This window comes from Peromyscus californicus, unplaced genomic scaffold, assembly GCF_007827085.1.
Source record: "Peromyscus californicus insignis strain IS unplaced genomic scaffold, ASM782708v3 Scaffold_8__1_contigs__length_139910024, whole genome shotgun sequence".
Lineage (NCBI taxonomy): Eukaryota > Metazoa > Chordata > Mammalia > Rodentia > Cricetidae > Peromyscus > Peromyscus californicus.
The window spans coordinates 14,963,318-14,983,877 of NW_026294606.1; the positions used below are offsets into that span (position 1 = coordinate 14,963,318).

At 48.4% G+C, this 20,560-nt stretch overlaps 1 protein-coding gene across 10 annotated transcripts in view; it reads left to right on the forward strand.

Annotated features, from left to right (window-relative positions):
- The window catches only part of Wnk2 (WNK lysine deficient protein kinase 2), a 114,127-nt gene that overhangs the window by 24,575 nt on the left and 68,992 nt on the right, over positions 1-20,560 (forward strand). For all 10 annotated transcript variants that reach the window (XM_052728368.1, XM_052728370.1, XM_052728361.1 and 7 more), the window contains exons 3-4: positions 17,987-18,159; positions 19,196-19,416. In XM_052728368.1, coding sequence (XP_052584328.1) covers positions 17,987-18,159; positions 19,196-19,416 — 394 coding nt within the window. The remainder of the gene's footprint in view (positions 1-17,986; positions 18,160-19,195; positions 19,417-20,560) is intronic.

Genomic DNA, 20,560 nt, shown 5'->3' on the forward strand with positions numbered 1-20,560 from the left:
TTTCTACAGTAGGGTCTCATTAGCCTAGAGCTTGCCATACAGCTGGTGGCTATAGAGCCTTAGAGACGGACCCCCCCCCCCCACCCCGGTCTCTGCCTGCCCACTGTCGGGGAGGTGCCGTCTATGCCACTCACCTGGCTTTTAAATTACGTTTATTACGTTTGTTCTTTGGTAGTTACATACACATATGTAATGCATTCTTACTACTTTCTCCCCACCCTCTCGTCTCCTTCCTGTCAAGCCTTCCTTCTCCCGTCCTCAATCCCTTTCCCAGATTTATGACTTTTTTCCACTTCAGTTTTTCTTTTTATTTATTTATTTTTTACTTTTATTGATTCTTTGTTGATTTCACACCATGCATTCTGATCCCATTTCTCTCCCTGACTCCTCAAATCTCCCCTCTGCCCTTGCAGCCTCCCTGCCGAATCAAAACCAAATTTAAAAGAAAAACCAAAAACCAAACAAAAACAAAAACTAAAACAAAAAAGAATCTTGTCATGGAAGCTGTAGTGCGGGCCCGTTGAGCCACAGTTTACCTTCTAGTCCACTCATCTTTACTTGCAAATGTTCATTGCCATGAGTCACTGGTCTGGCTCGTGGCCTCTGGTGTTTGCTACACCACCCATAATGGGCTCTCACTGGGACTCCTCTTGGATACCCTGTTGTCATGGAGATCTGATGTTTTGGATCTGTAGTTTCGTCCCCTTCACCTGCTCCAACAGTTCATAGATTTGGTGGATGTTGGGGCGAGCCAACTCAGCCCTGGTTCTGCACCTGGGTGGTAGCTGGGTTGGTCAGCTCTTTTTAGCTTTCCGGCATAGGCACTACCGGGCGAGCTCTCCAGCACCGCCTCTGCCAGCTCTCCCAGTGTTGCCTACAGGAGGAGTTGGGCAGTTCTGCTCCTGGGCCTCGGATGCCCTCGCTCACATCGCCGCCGAGGCCAGCTCCATTCACCTTGATTTTTCACGTGGGTTCTGGTGATAGAACTCAGATTTTACCAAGTAAGTCACCCCTCCTCCTGCATCTGTCCACACCTGTCTTGTATCTCATGTGACATTATTGTTCTCTTATGTATTCAGCATTAATTGCAAATGATTAATGCGTTATCCTTCCTATTGCTTTCTAATCTTTCTTACAGTTCTTTACCTGAAGATCTCTCCTTTGTATTCCACTTAGTATCTGTTTGTCAGCGATGTCTGTGTCTAAAAGCATCTTTATTCTTTTTTGTTCATTTTTTGAGACAAGGTTTCTCTGTGAAGCCCTGGCTGTCCTGGAACTCACTTTGTAGACCAGACTGGCCTTGAAATCAGAGTTCTGCCTGCTTTTGCCTCCCCAGTGCTGGGATTAAAAGTGTGCACCACCTGGCCCAGCCCAAGATTATCTTTTTGGGTCTGAATTTTTTTGAAATTTTAAATGCATTGTACTTGAGTGTGATATTCTTTTTATTTAATTTGCTTGGGTTTATATATTTTTTTTAAATTTATAGATTCTTTTTTAAAGGTTTATTTATTTATAATGTATACAGTATACAGTATGTCTGCATGCCAGAAGACGGCACCAGATCTCATTATGGATGGTTGTGAGCCACCATGTGGGTGCTGGGAATTGAACTCAGGACTTCTGGAAGAACAGCCAGTCCTCTAACCGCTGAGCCATCTCTCCAGCCCCTCCCCCATTTTTAAATTGGAGACCATTGATTTTTACATATTTCTTTGGTTCCATTCTTTATGCTTCCTACTTCCAGAAACCCATTTACAAATAGGCTAGACATTTCCCACTGTCTTCTGAGTCACTCATTTTTTTCGGTATATTTCTGTTCAGATTTCAATCTGTGTACTTTTTTCTTTTTTGCATATGTATATATATGGTATGTGCATGTGTATATGCAGGTTCATGTGTGTGGATGCGTGTATGGCATGTGTGTGTGAAGGCCTGAGTTGATGTTGGGGGTCTTCCTTGGCTACTCTCCACCGTATGTAGTGAGTCTGGGTTTCTCATTAAACCCAGAATCTCTGTTTCAGCTGGTCTGGTGTCTTAGGGTTTTTATTGCTGTGAAGAGAGACCAAGACCATGGCAACTCTTAGAACGGAAAACATTTAATTAGGTGGTGACTTACAGATTCAGAGGTTTAATCCATTATTGTTGTGGGAAGCATGGCAGCAGCAGGCAGGCACGGTGCTGGAGAAGGAGCTGAGAGTCCTACATCTGGATCAGCAGGCAGCAGGCAGAGAGACCCTGGACCTGGTTTGAGCATTTGAAACCTCAAATCCCACTCCCCGTGACACACTTCATCTAACAAGGCCACACCCACTGCAACAAGGCCACATGTCCTAATAATGCCACTCCCTGTGAGCCCTGGGGGGCCATTTTCATTCAAACCACCACATTTGGAAAGCCTGCTTGTTCTGGGGGACCCCAGTCTCTGCTTCCCACACTCTGAGATTACAGGCAGGTCACCATGCCCACCAGCTCTTACATGGGTTCTGGCAATCCATACTCTGGTCTCCACCCTTGTGGATTGAGCACTTTACCTGCTGAACCATTGCCTCGGTCCCAGTCTGTATTTTCTATGGCTCATCTTCCAGTTTGCTGGTTCTGTCCTTACCTATATCTATGTAAAACCCATGTATTGAGTTCCTAACTTCAGTTTTTATTCTAGATTTTTAGATTCTTTTTCTACAGGTCTTAGTTCTGATGAAATGATTCATCTTCTATATTTTCTTAACTATACTAATTCCATATATGCAGGCAAAACATATACACACACAGAGACACAGACAGACAGACAGACAGACAGACAGACAGACACACACACACACACACACACACACACACACACACACACTCACCGTGGTATACAGTGCCTGGGGAAGCCAGAAGAGGGTATTGATAGCCTGAAACTGTAGTTAGAGATGGTCGTGAGGCACTATGTGGGTGCTGGGAATCAAACCCCAGTCATTTAGAAGAGCAGCCAGTGCTCTTAACCACTGAGCTCTCTCTCCAGCCTCTAATCCTGGTTCTTTTTAAAGTCTGTGTCCATTATTTGGGATTATTATTACTACTTTTTCTTTTATTTTTGTCAGTTGGTTGTTATGCAAAACCCACAAGAGTCTGTTTAAGGTGCATCAAGGATTTATTAAGATATGAAATGGGGAAAAATACACTCATGGATACAGAACCAAGTGAACAGCCGTTGCCCTCCATTTTGCCCAGGAGTGAATGGATTCAGCTGTCTGGTCTCCGATCACCCCAAGAGAGTGACCATACACCCCCTCCTCAGATTTTAAGCAGTCATGTAACCCGCCAAGAGGTCATGCCCTAAAGCTGGTACCCCAAAGCTGTTGGCGGAATGAATACCCACAACAGTTGGTCTTGTTCCTCTGTATGGTCACTTACTATTGATATGTTTAAAAATTGTGGACAAACTAAAGCTCTGGGTGATCTATCCCCCAAGCCATCTCTTTGAGACAGGGTCTCATGTGCCCCAGGCTGGCCGTGTACTTTTTTGGTAGCCAAGGATGATCTTGAGCTCCTGATGCCTCCTGCTTCTACCTCCACTGTTCTGGGATTGTAGGCCTGTCCCACAGGGCTGGCTGACTTCATCTTTTTTAGAGGTTTCCTTTTGCTTCTAGAGGCGGTTAGAATAAGAAACTGTCATCTCAATCCAACCTGGAATTGAACTGTTGAAGACTGCAGCTCAGCCTCTGTGAGGGGTGCTGTACACACTTTCCTAACTGTAGCCCTTTAGAAGGGCAGATCTGAAAGCCTGCATGTTTACCAAGGCCTCTGTTCTTTGAGAGGTCCTGGGTTCTGGCTTTGTCTTCTCAGCCCCAGCAGGCTGTTCTAAACCCAGCGCCTCAGCCTTCACCTGCTGCCTGTGTTAAAGCTCTGATGTGGCACCAGCCTGTGGAACAGGAATATGAGCTGTAAGTGTGATTTTCAGTTTAACGACTACATTAAAGGCATAAAAAGAACATGTAGAATGCTTTTAGTTATGTATACCCCAAATAATCTCTCCTAAACATGTAATCAACATGAAATTATTAAGTGGAGTTAAGCAATTATCCCCTCCCTGCTTTTGTGATGCCGGGTGTTGAACATAGGACCCTGCACACTTAGGGCAAGTGCTCTGCTGGGGAACCATATCTCCAGTCCAAGAAACTCTTCTGAAACCAGACTGTTTCTGTCTACTGCACAGTTACAGTGCCTCTTTGTAGCTAAAGTTTTCCTGCCTGGCCCACAGTCAGTACAAATCTCTCTCACCCGCCAGTCCCACAGCTGCTCAGACCCGACCAAGTAAACACAGAGACTTATATTGCTTACAAACTGTATGGCCATGGCAGGCTTCTTGCTAACTGTTCTTCAGCTTAAATTAATCCATTTCCATTAATCTATACCTTGCCACATGGCTCGTGGCTTACCAGCATCTTCACATGCTGTTTCTCATCATGGCGGCTGGCAGTGTCTCTCTGACTCAGCCTTCCACTTCCCAGCTTTATTCTCCTTGTCCCGCCTACACTTCCTGCCTAGCAATGGCCAACCAGTGTTTTATTTATTGACTAATCAGCAACACATTTGCCATACAGAACATCCCACAGTACCTCTTGGTTTGACTAGCCTCATTTCAAGTGTTCATGATCCACGTGTATATGTCTTGTTTTGGGCTATACAGCATGTAGAGGATGAGCAGTGCTAAGTGTGGACCATCCTTCGTCCAGGAGGCAGAGCTATGACATCAGGATGAGTGGACCTGATGGCTTATGTGCACGTGTACAGTGCATGTGCTGTTTGGTTTCTGGACCTCACAGCTCTTACTCACAGATAGTAGAGGCCAACAAGACTGGGGAGCAGGCATGGGTAGTGGGTCCTTCCCCAGCCCACAAGGGCTCCCTTTGGCCTCTGTTATCCTGATTAATGTTGCTGGAGCCATCTGCCCACATCTCTACCACTCTGCTGTCTTAGGACAGTGTCTGGTCTAGAGGGACACCTGGATGTTCGTGCCCAAAGCATGACTACTCAGACATCCGGCTTGAAGCCATTCCCTGGTCTTGAGTCCCTACTGCCTGATCGCCAAAGGCCATCTTAGATATTGGTGGGATCGCTCAGACCACTTAGGAACTTTGGAGAGGGGGGATAGAACACAGTTGACTTTGTTCTGGGGGTATTTTTGAGCAGGGCTTCTCAACCTTTGTAAATTTACCATGGATGCATAGATATATAAAATGGGTCTATATCAAAATATAATAATTTATAAAGAAATTTGTTCTAGCTGCTGCTGCTGCTGGTGGTGGTGATGGTGCACACCTTTAATCCCAGCACTCAGGAGGCAGAGGCAGATGGATCTCTGGGAGCTCGGAGGCCAGCCTAGTCTGGTCTACAGAATGAGTTCCAGGACAGCCAGAGCTGTTACACAGAGAAACCCTGTTTCAAAAAACTAAAAAGAAGAAAAAAAATTATTCTAAAACAAATCTTTGATATACCTATAATTTTGCCGTTTATCAAAGACAAAACCAAACTTACACATTGAGATGAAAGTACTTTTTGTTTTTATATAAATAATTAAATCTTGGTGAATATTTGATACTGCAGGACACAGAGCACCTTCAACACTTCTCAGACTTGACTGATACTATAATTTTATAATTGTTGATACTGAGAACACCATTTTACAAAAATATGTAGTAAAAAAATTATAGAACTATGTCTATGGCCTTTTCAGAAATGGTTAGAAATTCTGTCTTAACCCCAAGCCAGAATTCATCAAATGATAGTTCCAATTTTAAGTTTATCATTTCTTTTATTTTTGAAATTATAACATAATTATATCATTTCTCCCTTCTCTTTCCTTCCTCCAAATTCTCCCCTGTACCCATCCTTGCTCTCTTTCAGATTCATAGCCTCCTTTTTCATTGTTACAAGCATATATGTATGTGTATATACACATATCCCTAACCTGCTCAGTCTGTGTCATGTGACTTGTATGTATGTTTTCAGGGCTGATTGGGTGTTGGATAACTAATTGGTGGCTCTCTCCAGGGAGACCATTTTCCCCTGTCTCAGCATTCTTTGTTTGCTTGTAGAACTTTGTGTAGGGGTGAGGCCCTGCGGTCTTTCCCCATCAACTTCAGCGTGTCTCTTGTTGTCCTTGTTCAGCTCATGCTTGGGTGGCCGTGTTGTGAGTCTTTATGGGTGTAGCTTCTGATGTTGCTAGGAGACACACTCTCCCAGCAAACCCCTTTATCCTTGGCTCTTGTGGTCTTGATTAAAAAAAAAAGAAAGAAAGAAAAAGAAATACAAGTCAGCAACTCAAGCAAAAATTTTAAAGTCAAACATTCAAATACAATGTGACCCAAAGAGATGCTACTTTGATCCTACTTGTGCTGAGGAATAGCAGAAAAAATTTAAAGTCTCTATTTTCCATGATTAAACCACTGTGTTTCTGGAAGAGCAGAACATTTTGTATGTACGGTAAAAACATTGCAGTTCAAAGGTGCTGTGGTTTGTAATCTCTGCACAGAATTTGCTGGCGTGAAAGAGGCGCACTGCATAGTACTTACGTAGCGTGTTCAGGACCGAGGCTGCAGCCAAGTCTTGTGATTGAGCACCAGCAAATGCTGTCAGAAACACTACAGATTCACTGGGCATTTGGTTTTGAATCAATATATGGTCAGTGCATTTTCATAAGCCCATAAAAATTATCTTCCTATTTTTAAATTGTATTTATTTTTGTTGGGTGAGTGTGTGTTAAATGCAGGCACACACGTGCCAGCGCGTGGCTGTGCAGGTCAGAAGACAACTTTGAGGAGTTGTTCATCTTCTTCCACTGCGGGTTCCAGGGATCAAATTTGCTGAGCCATCTCACCGGCCTCATAAACCTCTTATTGTTGCCAGATTTCTGCCTCGTCAGTCTGTCTTCAGCTACCCCATTTGGAGTATAACGTACAGTTTAAGAAGTGGGGTCTTAGAGGAATGAGCCAGAACTGCGCTTGATACAGCAACAGATACCACATTTCCCAGCTGTTTAATGCCTAGAGCCTCACACCTGGGCACCAGCTAGTACAGAATGGTGAGCATGGTGTTCTGCATTCTAGGGGGAGGGAGCTCCACAGCTTCCCGCAGAATGTCAAGACCCTACTCCACTCACCCTGAGATGCCCTGGAGTTTGGGACCTGCTATAAGGACAGGGCAGCTGCCTGGTAAGGTAGGCTGCCAGATTCCAACCCCAAGGGAGTGGGCAGTCCTGCCAGCCTGGCATCTGAAACTGGCTGAGCAGAATTCCACAGCCTCACCCTGAGGGAGCTGTCCCTGCTGACTGAGCTGTGCTAATCCTGCTGACCCGTGGCCATGATGCTGTCCAATTCTATCTTTAGGTGACCCTGTAGGGAAGAGGCTGTGAGATGGGGCCTACCCTTTCTAGAAATCAGATATGTGGTATGGTCAGCTTGAGGGGGACTGAGCCCCTCAGGTATTCATCAGTGAGGTGCAGGATGGGTCTCAGGAGGGGTTTCCAGGGCAGGAGGCTTCTATGAGATTTTTCTCTATGGCTTGCATGTGCTCTGAAGTCCCCATCTTTATGACCTTCTGGTCTAGGCAGTGTCCAAGGGTTCCAAGCCATTTCCTTACATGAAAGTAATATTGACATTCCCTTTCCTCTTCTGTGAGTGACCCTCCTCCATGGTGGCCCTCCTTTACTGTGACCTCCCTTTATAGTGGCCCACATGTATAGTGTCTCTCTGTTGAGCTGCCTGTCCTCAGTGCAGGGGGTCCAGTCAGGGCCAGGGCAATTTATGGCCAACATTGAGGATGGGACAGGCATGCTGGCTTTCAGTCTAGCTTTGGAGAGTACTGAGCCTCACATTGGGATCAGGGTGGTGCCAGAGGCCAGTGTCCTCAATCCCTCTCTCACAATAGCCTGGATAGGAAGGGTCCCTAGATGTCCCTTAGGGGCTGGAGTATAAGTGTGTGTCCCTTTTATCTGCAGCCAAGAACTCTGGGATAGGTGGTTTCCAGAGAGGTGGCTTTCTGCCTCTTAGCTGACCCCTCCAAACATGTCTAGGCTATCTGTTCCCACCAAACATAAATTGCTTATGTCCACCTACACCCTGGTCCCCACTGCCGGTGGGGCTGGCTACCGTCCTGGAGGGCCTGAGGTAGCTCTCCGTGGTAGCGGGGCTTAGGTTCTCCTAATCCTCTGTCTCCACAATAGCACATGGCACAGTGAGCGCTCGGCAACTCTTTCCAAGTACAGCAGTGATGTTTTCTTCTAGAGAGAGCGGCTGTGGATGGTAGAGTCTCCCTTCATTTTCCCGAAGTGTTTGTCACTCCTAGGCTTGCTCTGGGCTTTCTGTTTGTGTTCGTCACTGATGATGCCAGTCCCTGGGAAGGTGGCCAGGTGGCATTGCTCAGGGACGAAGCGTGGGCTGTGGCTTAAATGCTGTAGGGCCGCCACAGGATGGAGAGGAGGCCCTTGGGTGCTGTCCTAAGGAGTGGGAGAGGCTACATGTGAATGCGCTCTAGTTTCCCCTTGGAATTGTAGGTTGACTCTGTAAACTGTAACACCTTTACCTGGAAATGAAACGCCCACGTGCCCTGTCCCCAGCCCCACCTGTTGTTCCTGGCGTGCTCACCTGTTTCTTTGCTCAGCTGCTCTGTTATTTCTGAAGCGCAGGTGCAGAGGCTCCTCACTGGCAGCTGCCTTCCCTCCCCCAAGAGTGGCCCCATCCCAGCCAGCACTGTGCTCTTCCCATGGGTGTCACTGCCCATCTCTTGGGATTGAGGGGCCTGGGCTAAAGGGTCATTGTTGCCCCATCTCCCTCCTGACTGCAGGGCTGAGGGTCTCCATTGTTTAATGGAGTCGTCAGTAGGGTCAGGTCTCTTGGGTTTCTTTGTTGGGGGAGAAACCTGGTCCAGAGCCCATGGGTTATACTGAGGTGTGTTCTCTTGGATGGGGGCTTTGATCTGACAGAGAGTACCCCATGTTGATGTATGCACACGTCTTTCTAAAGAAAGCCGTGAGTCTCTGGAACTCCGGTTCACTCTGACTGCTGGGTGCATCGCAGGCTAGCCACCTTACCCTCCTTTCACCGACGGGTCTCTTGTAGCATTTAGTGTGGCCTTGTAGGCTAGCATCAGCTGTCGGGTACTCAGAGGATGGAGGACGGCTTGCCTCTCGACCTGCTCTGTCCAGTGTGGCCTCAACCACTCACATGTACCATTTGAGAAGGTCACAGTGAAAGACAGGCTGTCTCTAGGCATTGTGGCTACCTCTCAGACTCACTGGGAAGCCCAAGTGGGCAGCTTGTATTGGATGTACAGCTAGGTGGTACAGAGGGCCCTCTGTCCTCCCTCTGTTTTCTTTCCCACAGTCAGGTAGGTAATACCTGACTGTTGCTTCTCCCTTCAGGGGCTGCTTATAGATCTATGAAAATGTCCCTTCCTCTCCTGTCCTCCCAAGCGCTGGTACTGCAGCCAGCTCTGTCCTAACTCCATAGTGACTTGACCTGCTTATGAGATGGAGACTATATGGAGCGGTATAGAGAGGGACTCCCTGTGTAGGTAGGGGTACCTCCACAGGTGGCATCTGTGAGAAGAAAGGCCTGGTGGCTACTAGAGAAGTTTATGGTGTCAGCCATGCCTATGTGTCTCCCATCCACTCACTCTGTGGTCTAGCAATTGGTCCAGACCCAGCCCACATCTTCATCACCTGTGCCACATCATGGGCCAGGCCTCAGAAGAGCTGCTATGTCTAGATCACCATCTGTGTCGCATACCATCCCCTACTAACGTCTGTTCTCCTGGTCTTTATGTGTCCTTCCTTGGACCTTTCCTTCATGCTAGGTGGTGACAGACCTGCTGGTCCCCACAGTGGTCCTCTCTGCCCTGTGACAACTTTATTCCAGGAGATGGTCGCCTCCTGAAACTCAAGCCCCAGAGTAGGGACAGTAGGGTGTACAGAACCTGCCCTCCAACTGCCCCACTGTGCTCCGGCAAGGATGGGGGCTTCCTGCTTAGTGAGGTGGCTGCTGGTCCTGATGTAGCATGTGGGAATACAGGTTCCAGGTCTCGTAAGTATTTGTTGGGAAGGAGGGTGAAATGTCCCCTCCATGGCTTGCAGACCTCTTCTGTCTTCTTCTGATTGAGTGGAGATGTTCTCAGAGTCCCTGGACATGCGTCAGAAGATGGGCAGACTTATGCCAGACCCTGATTCTCTCCTGAGATAATTAAAATTCCCCAGTAGGTGCCTGGTACCGCTGGGGAAAGCTCTCCATGGTGCAGAAAGGACACATTTTCAAAGAAGTTTGTTTTCTGTTTGGTCACACCTGTGCATTATTAATTCATAATGGTCATCCAGTTCTGAAGAAGCACCTAGGCCCCAGAATCTTAGGTAACAAGAATTTTATTTAAAGAGCTGTATCTAAGAATCTACAACTTTATGCTGGGGAGGGCTAGGAGAGTGTTAGAAGAGATTCAAAAACACTGCATTATCAGGTTTTGCAGAAGTGAAACTGGATTCAGCCGGAGTGGGAGGCAACCTTGCGAATGGACGTACTTGTGAAGTGGCTGATGGAGAGTTGTCTGATACTTGGATCCCATGGGAGACATTTCAGGTTGAGAGAGAGTTGATATTTCCAGAGTGTTGGAAATGGGAGAGTTACCTTGATGAAGCCACTCCTGATACCCAAACTTCTGGATTTATTGCTTGCATGAACCAATAAGTCATTTAAAATAGCAAGCCCTGATAAGTTGGCATTTCGATGTTTATATTAAAAATTAAATAACTTGCTCTACAGTGTGGCTTGCTTCCTCTTGGTGAGGGGACATATCTTTCCATCAGTGACTGGCTGGAGTCCTAGGATCAGGAGTTTGGCCTAGAGCAAGGCCTTGAGTCACCCGACACCTGTCATTCTTTCTCTGCCCCATCCCTCCCCTTCTGAAGAAAATAGCATTATTTTCAAAGGCAGCAAGGCGCCAGACGTTCAAGTACGAGTTTCTGCCTCAGATAACCGAACTTCTTGGTGCTCTTGACAAAGAAGGCTAAGTATGAGGCGTGCTTGCTGGTGCCTTTCCTGAATCTTGAGCCCTCGATCTGAGCACATGCTGGACGGATCGATGGCTGGAGTCTCTTTCAAAGACTGACCCTAGGTACATATCACCCACTCTCCTGATTTCTGGGTCATAGCCTGTATCCACTGTTTTCATCTGATAACTGCGAGGAACTCTTCGACCGTGATGGCAGTGTCGTTTCTTCAACGTGGATTGGCAGGTTCACCCTGGCTCCTCGGTGATACACTTGACTGTTGCCAGGATGAGGCTAAGAGGGGTTGGGGTTCATCCTTGCAGCTGGTATAGGAGGGAACAGAACCGGAAGCTTTCTCCCCTGGCCGTAGGGGTACCAGATATAGACTGAGCCATCCACAGACTGTCACCCACTGCTGTCCAGGGCCAGTCCCCAGCCTCATTTCATTATGTCCTCCCAGAGGTCTCTTTCTGCAGAGATACTGGCCCTGTCTGTGCCTTGCGCAGAGTGGGGATCACAGTTCTCCCAGGCTGCCTGCAGATAGGGTTCTATTTGGGGGCTGGGTGCCCTGGCGGGCATTGCCCACTTGTCCTTTCAACCTTATTTTTGTCTCAGTGGGCAATTGAGTGTTTATTTTCTCGTCTGTTGGTGGCTTTCCCCTAAGGTTTTTTTGCTTGCTTAGATCCTGGCCTGGAGCAGAGCTTGGAGATAGAGTGGCGCCACCCTCTCAGACATTGTACCCTCTACACTCATCCAGCCCACAGACTTCTAGATCACATACCTTCACCTGCTTCAAACTGTGAGAGTGATGCAAGCATGCACTGGCCCCAGCAGGGGTAGTAGACCTGGTTCAGACCCTGGAACCTGAGATGGAGGAAGGTTCTGTATTCCAGGACGATGTGGAGTGTGCAGGGACACTGAGCCTTTCTGGAATACTGGGGTACCTCAGGAGGTGAGGGGACAGAAGAGACACAGGTGTGCGGTTGCAGCTTTGTGCTCCCTGACCAGATAGATGCCTGCTGGCCCCAGGATGGTGGCACCACTGGGTGTCACACTTGGTGACATGAGGGAGAGGAATCTTTGAGTAGGTCTGAAGCTCTTCCAGGGACCTCCAACCCCATTCTGTCAAACTAGTTGGAGTCCAAACTGGGCCTAGTCTCCTCCCTACATAGGACAGACAGCTCTAGACCCAGACTCCAGAGCCTTTATTTGCTTAAAAAAGATTATTGGGAGCTGGAGAGTTGGCTGAGCAGTTAAGAGCGCTTGTTCTTGCAAAGGACTGGGTCAGTTCCCAGCACCCACACGGTGGCTCACAACCATTTGTAACTCCAGTTGCAGGGGATCTGACGCCCTCCTTGAACCTCAGCAGGTACTGGGCATGCATCTGGTACACAGACAGACATGCAGAGCAAAATACCCATATATATAAATTAAAAAAAAATGACTGTACTGGATTAGGTGAGGTCGTTTTCATGGAAGCATGTGATATACTTTGAGTGTATTTCCCCATCCTCCCCTCCCCTTTGGGGCCCCTTCTCTTCCTAGTGGATCCCTTTGTTCTCCTGGACAGTCTCACTTCTCCTCTGTGTCACCTGGATACATATGTTTATGCGTCTGCATGGATTTGAGCACCCACAGACGAGAGCAGACCTGTAATACTGTCCTCTGTGAAGACATAGTTCTCTTCTATGACTATTCCAGTTACATCAGTGTTCTACAGATAACATGTCTTTATTCTTCTTTATGACTTAAAAAAAAAAAATCCTCTCATGTTCTTTTGGTTTGACTCAGACCACAAGCACATCCTCTGGAAAGAGGCTTGCCACCAGTTATACTGTGCCAGTGCTAGCCAGTGCTAGCCAGTACTAGCCAGTGCTAGCCAGCCCTGCTACCGAAGCCTGAGTGTGGCTCTCAACCTCTCTCGGTCCTCAGAAGCCGTGGTTCTCTTGCCTTGTTACAGAAAGACACTGCACTCTTCCAGGAACAGCAGACATGTCCCTTGTGGGCCTGACTCCCTCGTCATCACCCACTGGGGCTGTAGTGATGGCGCTGTGGCCCTGGGCTGCTGCTACTCTAGCGGCTCTGCCAACACTGCACTTTCTAGGCAGCAACCTCCAAGACAGGGTTTCTCTGTATAGCCCTGGCTGTCCTGGAACTTGCTCTGTAGACCAGGCTGGCCTCAAACTCACAGAGATCCACCTGCCTCCACCTCCCAAGTGCTGGGATATTAGTGTGCACCACCACTGTCCGGCAACCTCTGACTTTAATACCAAAAGCCTCCTCTGATGTGTGTCTCCAGGTTGCCCTGAACCATGGGTTAAGCCAATCATCTGATCACCTGGGTTGTCAGACCTGAGCACCCCTGAATGGCCCTCTCCCCACCTTAGAGGCTGCCGTTTTGACTCTCCTTTGTGTGACCAACCAGTGGTGGAGTTATGGGCGAGGATGACTTGCATAACCCAGTGAGAGTGGGCCGTGCTCAGAAGAGCTCGTGAGATCCAATCTTAAATGATCAAGAGGCATGGCACCTTGGTAAAACATCCTGGTGGCATGGAACCGATAATAAGGTCTCTGCCTCACTTCCTGTCCCTCTCCTAGAGGCAGCATGGCTAACGACCTTTGACTTGGATGTCTTTATCACTTCTAGCTACTTGGCATCAGTAGTGGTGTGCCAGGCCCTGGGTTCTGTAACTAGCAAAGCATGCACACCCATACATGAGTGCACGTGCACTCACATGGGGAAGACAATGATGGACTGTAGCTTATGCAAGGCACCGTCTCCCGCTTCCTATTTGTGTTAGTTTTGTTATTTACAACTTGGGCATTGCACTTTGAGCCATATGCTGCTGTTGGTCGATGATGGATACTGTAAAATAACTTAGACTTTAATGGTGCTCTGAGGCTTCTCTCAAGTCACTAACTAGACCCATGGGAAGGGAACTGGAGACAGACTGTTGCTGCCCTGAGAAGGCTTTGTGGGGATGCAGAGCCTGCCCAGGATCCATCGTCTTCTCAGCTGCCTCATCAGTGACGCCAAAGGTCAATTCAGCTAGATTCCTTTGTATGTGTTTGCATAGGTGTGAGTGGGTGTGGTTTCTGCACATGTGTCTGCGTGCAGGTGCGTGTGCTGGAGGAGGATGTTGGGGGTCCTGCTCTGTCACTCTCCTTGTTCACTTGAGATAGGCTTCCTCACTGAACCTGGAGCTGGGCTGGTGGACAAACAAGCTTTTCAACCCTCCCATAGCTCCCATATAGCACTGTGTGTAGGGGGCCCGGATGCATACAACCTACCTGCCCTTTTACATAGGTGCTGGGGATTTGAACTCATGCTTGCACAACAGGCTCCTTTGCCTGATGAGCTGTTTCCCCAACCCAGACACATCCATTTCTGTTTGCAGTAGCTCAGTTCATCTAGAGGGCATGGGAAGTCACCTTTGAGTTCCTACATGTGGGAAAATGAGTCTGGTCGCCTTGATAGGTGTGCATTTGGCTGGGTATAGAATTCCTAGTCGGCACTTTGAAGAGGCTGCTGCCCTCCCCACAACCAGTATCGCTGATTCCACTCACTGTCGCCTGGGCCATTTCTTCGCAGACAGGAAATTTTTTCAGGCCTCAGGATTCTGAAGTTTCACTGGGACAGAGCTGGAGGGTAGGTCAGTTTTCATTTACTGACCTGACCTCAGTAGGCCCTTTTGTCCTAAATCATCATCCTTTTAATTCAGGGAAATGCTATTCTGCTGTGCCTATTTCAGGATGGATGTCTCTCCTCAGAGCCACAGTTCCATAGTTGTCTTCCAGGTAGTTCTTTCATGTCTTTTAATATTTCTTCTTTTTTTTCCTTTTAGACTTACCTTTCTCATTTGGTCTTTGGATAGTGTGAACTTTTTATTTTTTGTTACATTTTAAGAATTGAAGTGTAATTTATAATCAGTGAAATATGCATGTTTTAAAAATTCAAGTTGGGGGCTGGGGAGGTGGCTCAGTTGTTTAACCACTCACCATAAATGCATGCATTAGGACAAGAGTTTACATCTGTTGTATAGCGGGTAGGTAAACTGGATGGGTGGAGCAGCCTACTTTTAATCCCAGCACATGGGAGACCGAGACAGAAAATCCCTGGAGCAAACTGCTTAGCTAGACTAGACAAATAAATCAGTGAACTCTGGTTTAAAGAGACCCTGTCTGAGTATATAAGGTGGAGAGTGATTGAGAAAGATAGCCAAGGCCAGATGGGTGTGGTAGCTCACCCCTTCAATCCCAGTGCTCACAGAGGCAGAGGCAGGCAGATCTCTCTGAGTTTGAAGCCAGTCAGGGCTACGTAGAGAGAACTTGTCTCAACCCACACCACCCCCAAAAGAAAGCAACTGTCAGTCTCTGGCTTTCATATGCATGCACACCTGAACACATGCACATACACACACTAAACAAGCGTGAGTTGGGCTGTGGCTGTAGCTCAGTGGTAGGGCATTTGAGTAGCAAGCACAAGGCTTGCTACTTGGGGATGATTCCATCCCATTCTTCCCAAACTAACAAAAAACATCTTTCATGGCCTCCTCCCTGCCAGCCACCTACCAGGTTCTCAGTTCCAGATCCTGCCCACTCCAGAGGCAGCCACTGTTCTGAAGGTGACCCCTTTGCTGTTTGTCTGTCTGTTCCCTATCAAAATGGGTTCCCACTAGACACGTGCTTTGTCTCGCTTCTTTAGTTCAGACTGGTGCTTTTGAGATTCACACAGAATGTTTTTCAGCCAAGGGGTTTCTTTCCTTCCAGTTGCTGGGGTGTACTGCTTTTGTGGGAGTGCCACCACAGTGTGTCTATTTACCTGGTGGGATCCTTCAGCCGAGTCTAGGTGGGGCGATGGTGGAGCTGCCCGCCTGCCCATCTTTCGAGGACTTGTGTTTCCTTTCTCTCTGTGGGTCTTCCCTAGGAGGGGAATGATGAGACCCAGAGCTGGTAGGAAGCTGCTGAGGGATCTTGGCCATTTTTGTAGGTTATTTGGTGAGGCATCTGTCTGTCTGTCTGCATCAGTTATGGAAGCTCTTTCTCCATTCAGGGGCTGAGTCCTTTGTCAGATGTGTGTATTGGGAATGGTTTCTCAGAGTGTGTAGCTTTTCTCTCATTATCTTAGATAAATAGTCATTTTAATGAGAGGAACATGTTACCATTTTATTGTCTAGATTAGAGAGTAACTTTTATTGTACTTATTATTTCATTGGATTATGGAATATTTTATATTAAACAAGGCCAGCCCAGCTTTCAGAATTTTTAAGAACTCTTTTCTAGATGGTTCCTTTTAAAATAGAAGTTTGCTCTTGTATAAGCAGGTCCAAATTCTGGGTATTCATGAGAAGAACATTAATTAGATATTTTTGAAGTCTATGAATGCTGGCTGCACTGATCATTTCTCTTGGCTGTTTGGCTTTGTTGATGATGGCTACTGTCTAGTCCTACTGATGAGGGTCTGGCCTAATGGGTACAGCTACCATGTGGGGAAAAATTTCTTAACACAGTGACCCTTGTCATGACCCTATGGGCCACTGCTTCTATTGGACTCTGGCTTGTCATTGTGTGAGGCTTCCAAAAGGATCCTGGGGATCTTTGCTTATATTTCCTTTCAGCTCTGATCTCTCTCTGGTCTTTCTCAAACCACCTGCTTCCTGTCTCCTGGAATTCCTCCAAGTTTCTGTGCTCTGTATTTGGTTGTGTTAACAATTTCCTTTGGAAATATAGACGCCTCTCTTCTCACACACTTGTGGCCCTGGGGTGTGTGGCCAGGGAGACGGGACTAGAAGGTGACTTTGGACACCACTTAGGTGGAGTTGAGAAGGTCTCACTGTGCTTATAGAGTGGAGAGAGGTCACCCTGAGGCCCATGACTGGTGGCGTCTTATGAGATGAGCTTGGAAGCACAGAACAGCACTTGGGGACATGTGAGCTCTTTGGGTTTGTTTTGAGTGCTCCAGGGTGAGAATCCATTTGGATTTGGGAAAGGGAAGGGCCAGGGTCTCGGTAGGCTGCAGGGGTTAATGAGGCAGGAGCTAAGGCAGAGGGCAGAGGGCAGAACTCACATACCTGATGAAAGTTCCAAGATAGCAATGAGGTTTGGTTTTGGCGTTTTTTCCCTTTGAGTCAGGCTTTCATGTAGCCCAGGCTAACCTCTAATTCGATATATAGCTGAAGATAACCTTAAACTTCTGATCCTCCTGCCTCTACCTCCCAAGTACTGTGTGAGCCACCAGGCCTTGTTCATTGAGTGCTGAGGGTTGAACAACAGGGCTTTGTGCATGGTAGGTAAGCATTGTGTGCACTGAGCTATGTGCCTAGACCTACAATGATAGGTGTTTACTGCTCTGTTGTAAACTTTGGGACAGCAGATTAGTTCTGATGCCTTGGCTAGGCACCATGGCACAAGGCCAGGTGAAGCATGTTTCTTCCTGCTCCAAGGGCCGGCTGCCTGCTCTCAGGATTGGCTTTGCCAAGTCAGTCCTCCATCATCTCAGTGCTGGTCTCTGGCATGTGTCATCTCCCCTCCACTGAGGTCTCCTGGGTTTTGAGCACCTCCCCGCACTGTGTATACTTAGAAGCAAACGGACATTTCATCTCTATAACAAGTACTCTGAGAGCGAGTGATCACTGGAGAGAGCAGAGGCCTCTGAGGTGTTTGAAATGAAAAAAGTGCAAAAGCTCGGCAGCATAGCTCGTGAGCTGCTTCTGGCTTCCTGGAGCAGTTTCTAACAGAGGGGCCCCAGGCAGGGACTGTATCTGGGGTTGTGGGGCCCAGGGGGCTGACTGTGGTGTGCCACTTGTCACTGTCAAAGGGTAGATCCTACTACATGCCACTGCTGGGGAATGGCATGCCTCTGAGGCTTCTCCTGCTGCCCCTACACCTGCTGCACTCCCCTGGAAGAAGGGAGAGTGGCAGACAAGGCCCAGAGCACAACCCACCCAGTACACCTGTCTCTGGCTCTAGGACCGGAAGCTCACCAAGCTTGAACGGCAGCGGTTCAAAGAGGAGGCGGAGATGTTGAAAGGCCTGCAGCACCCCAACATCGTGCGCTTCTACGACTTCTGGGAGTCCAGCGCCAAGGGCAAGCGCTGTATCGTGCTGGTAACGGAGCTGATGACCTCGGGGACCCTGAAGACGTAAGTGCTGCACACACGTGGGCTGGGGTAGCCTTGGGCGCAGGGCTGTGATAGCTAGAGTAACAGAGGTGTTGGAATGCTTGGGCCAATCTGACTGGTGTCTGTTTCAGAATATCTCTCTTGAGTGATATTCTTTCTCTAGGCCATGGGAAGCCCATTCCCCAAGTGAGAAGAGTCAAACCTAGTCCCGGCATTTGGCTCCCTCTGGCTTCTTGTGACAAATGAGACTGGTTCTCATGACCATATGACTGTTCCCACTCTCCCTTCCTGTGTGGGATACTGGAAGGCTGTTTAGTTCCCAGTGATATGGTTCCTTGTTTCTGACCAATGTCTGTTTGCCTAGAGGCCAGCCTGGCATGTTCTAGTGTCCTGGAAGCATAATGCAGATGTTAAGGGCCAAACATAACACAGCAAGGGGTTGAGAGCTAGGTGACCATAACAGTTGGTCACTGTTCCCTGAGGTCTGTACTAAGGGGATGTCCCCTCTGGGTGGCCATAGCTTGGGTTCCTATGAATCATTTTAACCCTGAGGCCCTAAGGAGGACTTTGATGTTCTCTGCCTCTGGGCAGCTTCACTCTCATGTGAAGATTCGGTGAGGAAAATTCTAATTCCCATCCTCACCTCTCACTTCCTCCTGGGTGAAACCAGGGCTCATCACATGGGTGGCTTGTTGCATGGATAGCCTGGCCTTCTTGACCTTGGACTGGAGGTATTCCTCTGTCACTCATACTCTAGTCTGGGACCCTGCCCCATTTGGTGCCTTCTTATTACATCCAGGAGATTAAGACTATGCTTGGCATGGTTTGGTAGCAAGGTCTCCAGGGCAAAGAGCCATGAAGGCTGTGGTCCTGGGTCAACGCCTGCTCCAGGCCTGGATCCGGCTGAGCCGCCCTGGGTAGGAGAAGAGCTGTTGGCATTTTTTCCTTTCCCTTCATTGCTTGCCACATAGCTGCCAAATGCATGTGGCTAGGCTTTGCCAGATGGGGGCTTTCCAGGGGCAGGTGAGCTGCTTGGTGATCTCTGCCCTTCCTCCAGGTACCTGAAGCGGTTCAAGGTGATGAAGCCCAAGGTACTGAGAAGCTGGTGCCGGCAGATCCTGAAAGGCCTGCTGTTCCTGCATACAAGGACACCCCCCATCATTCACCGAGACCTCAAGTGTGACAACATCTTCATCACGGGACCCACTGGCTCTGTGAAAATTGGTGACTTGGGCCTGGCCACCCTTAAAAGAGCATCATTTGCCAAAAGTGTGATAGGTGAGCCTGTTTCTTCCCCCTGGGCCCATAGGGGGACCACATGGCATTCAAGGAGCCACCGTTACCTGGTTTTGCTCAGACCTGGTACAGAGCATCCAAGCAGTCCCAGGATTCTGGTGACTCGGCCAGAGGACCTGCCTAGTAGAGAACACACTTCTAGCTTGCATGGAGATACTGGCTTTGCTTCCCACTGAGACCCCTTCTGTCAGACTCAGGGATGTGGTGGTCTCTGCATCAGATCCCTAGCTGTGCTAGGTACTACCTGTGATTGTCTGCCGAGGGTGGTGGGCTAGATGCCAGCTTCAGAGCTGTGGTGGACACTGTGGCTGCTCAGGAGGAGGAAGTAGTATTACCAGAGAGAAATTACACTGCTTGTAGTAGGTGGCATTGGAGCTGTTCCCAGCAGTCAGGAAGAGGAGTACCCTAAGGCTGTGGGACACAAAGAAATGACAACTTGGAGTGTCTGAGGAGGAAGATGGATCAGAGGCCCAGCATGGTGTCTACATGGTGTTGGGAGGTGGTGCTGGGGGTTTGGGTCCTTTCTTGTCCTCAGGCCTTGGCTCCAGGCCTCTCCTCCTCTGATGGTGCTATGGGTCCTGAGGATAATAGCCTGCAGCTGTGTGTAAGGATAAGGGGGTCTGGATCATGTGTGCCCAACCTCGAAGTGACTAGCCTATCTCTAAGTGTCCACTAAATACTGGGAAGGATTTTTTTTTTTTTTTTTGGTTTTTCGAGACAGGGTTTCTCTGTGTAGCTTTGCGCCTTTCCTGGAACTCACTTGGTAGCCCAGGCTGGCCTCGAACTCACAGAGATCCGCCTGGCTCTGCCTCCCGAGTGCTGGGATTAAAGGCGTGTGCTACCACCGCCTGGCTAGATACTGGGAAGGATTTTGTGGGCTTTGGAAAAAACCTGTAGAGGGGCTGCAGGAGCAGTTGCTTTGGGGCTCATCGATGTCTTGAAGTCAGGTGTGCCCCTCCATCAAGGCTGATTACCCCCATGAACAGGACAAGGGGTGGTTGGCCTCAGGTCCCCATGAATTGCTTGGGAACGAAGACGGCCTGTTGGGTAATCTGGAGACTGCTTTCTTTGCAGTAGTATGGAGGGTAGCTGTCTGGGCAGTGGCCCTGTGGAGTCTAGATCTCTG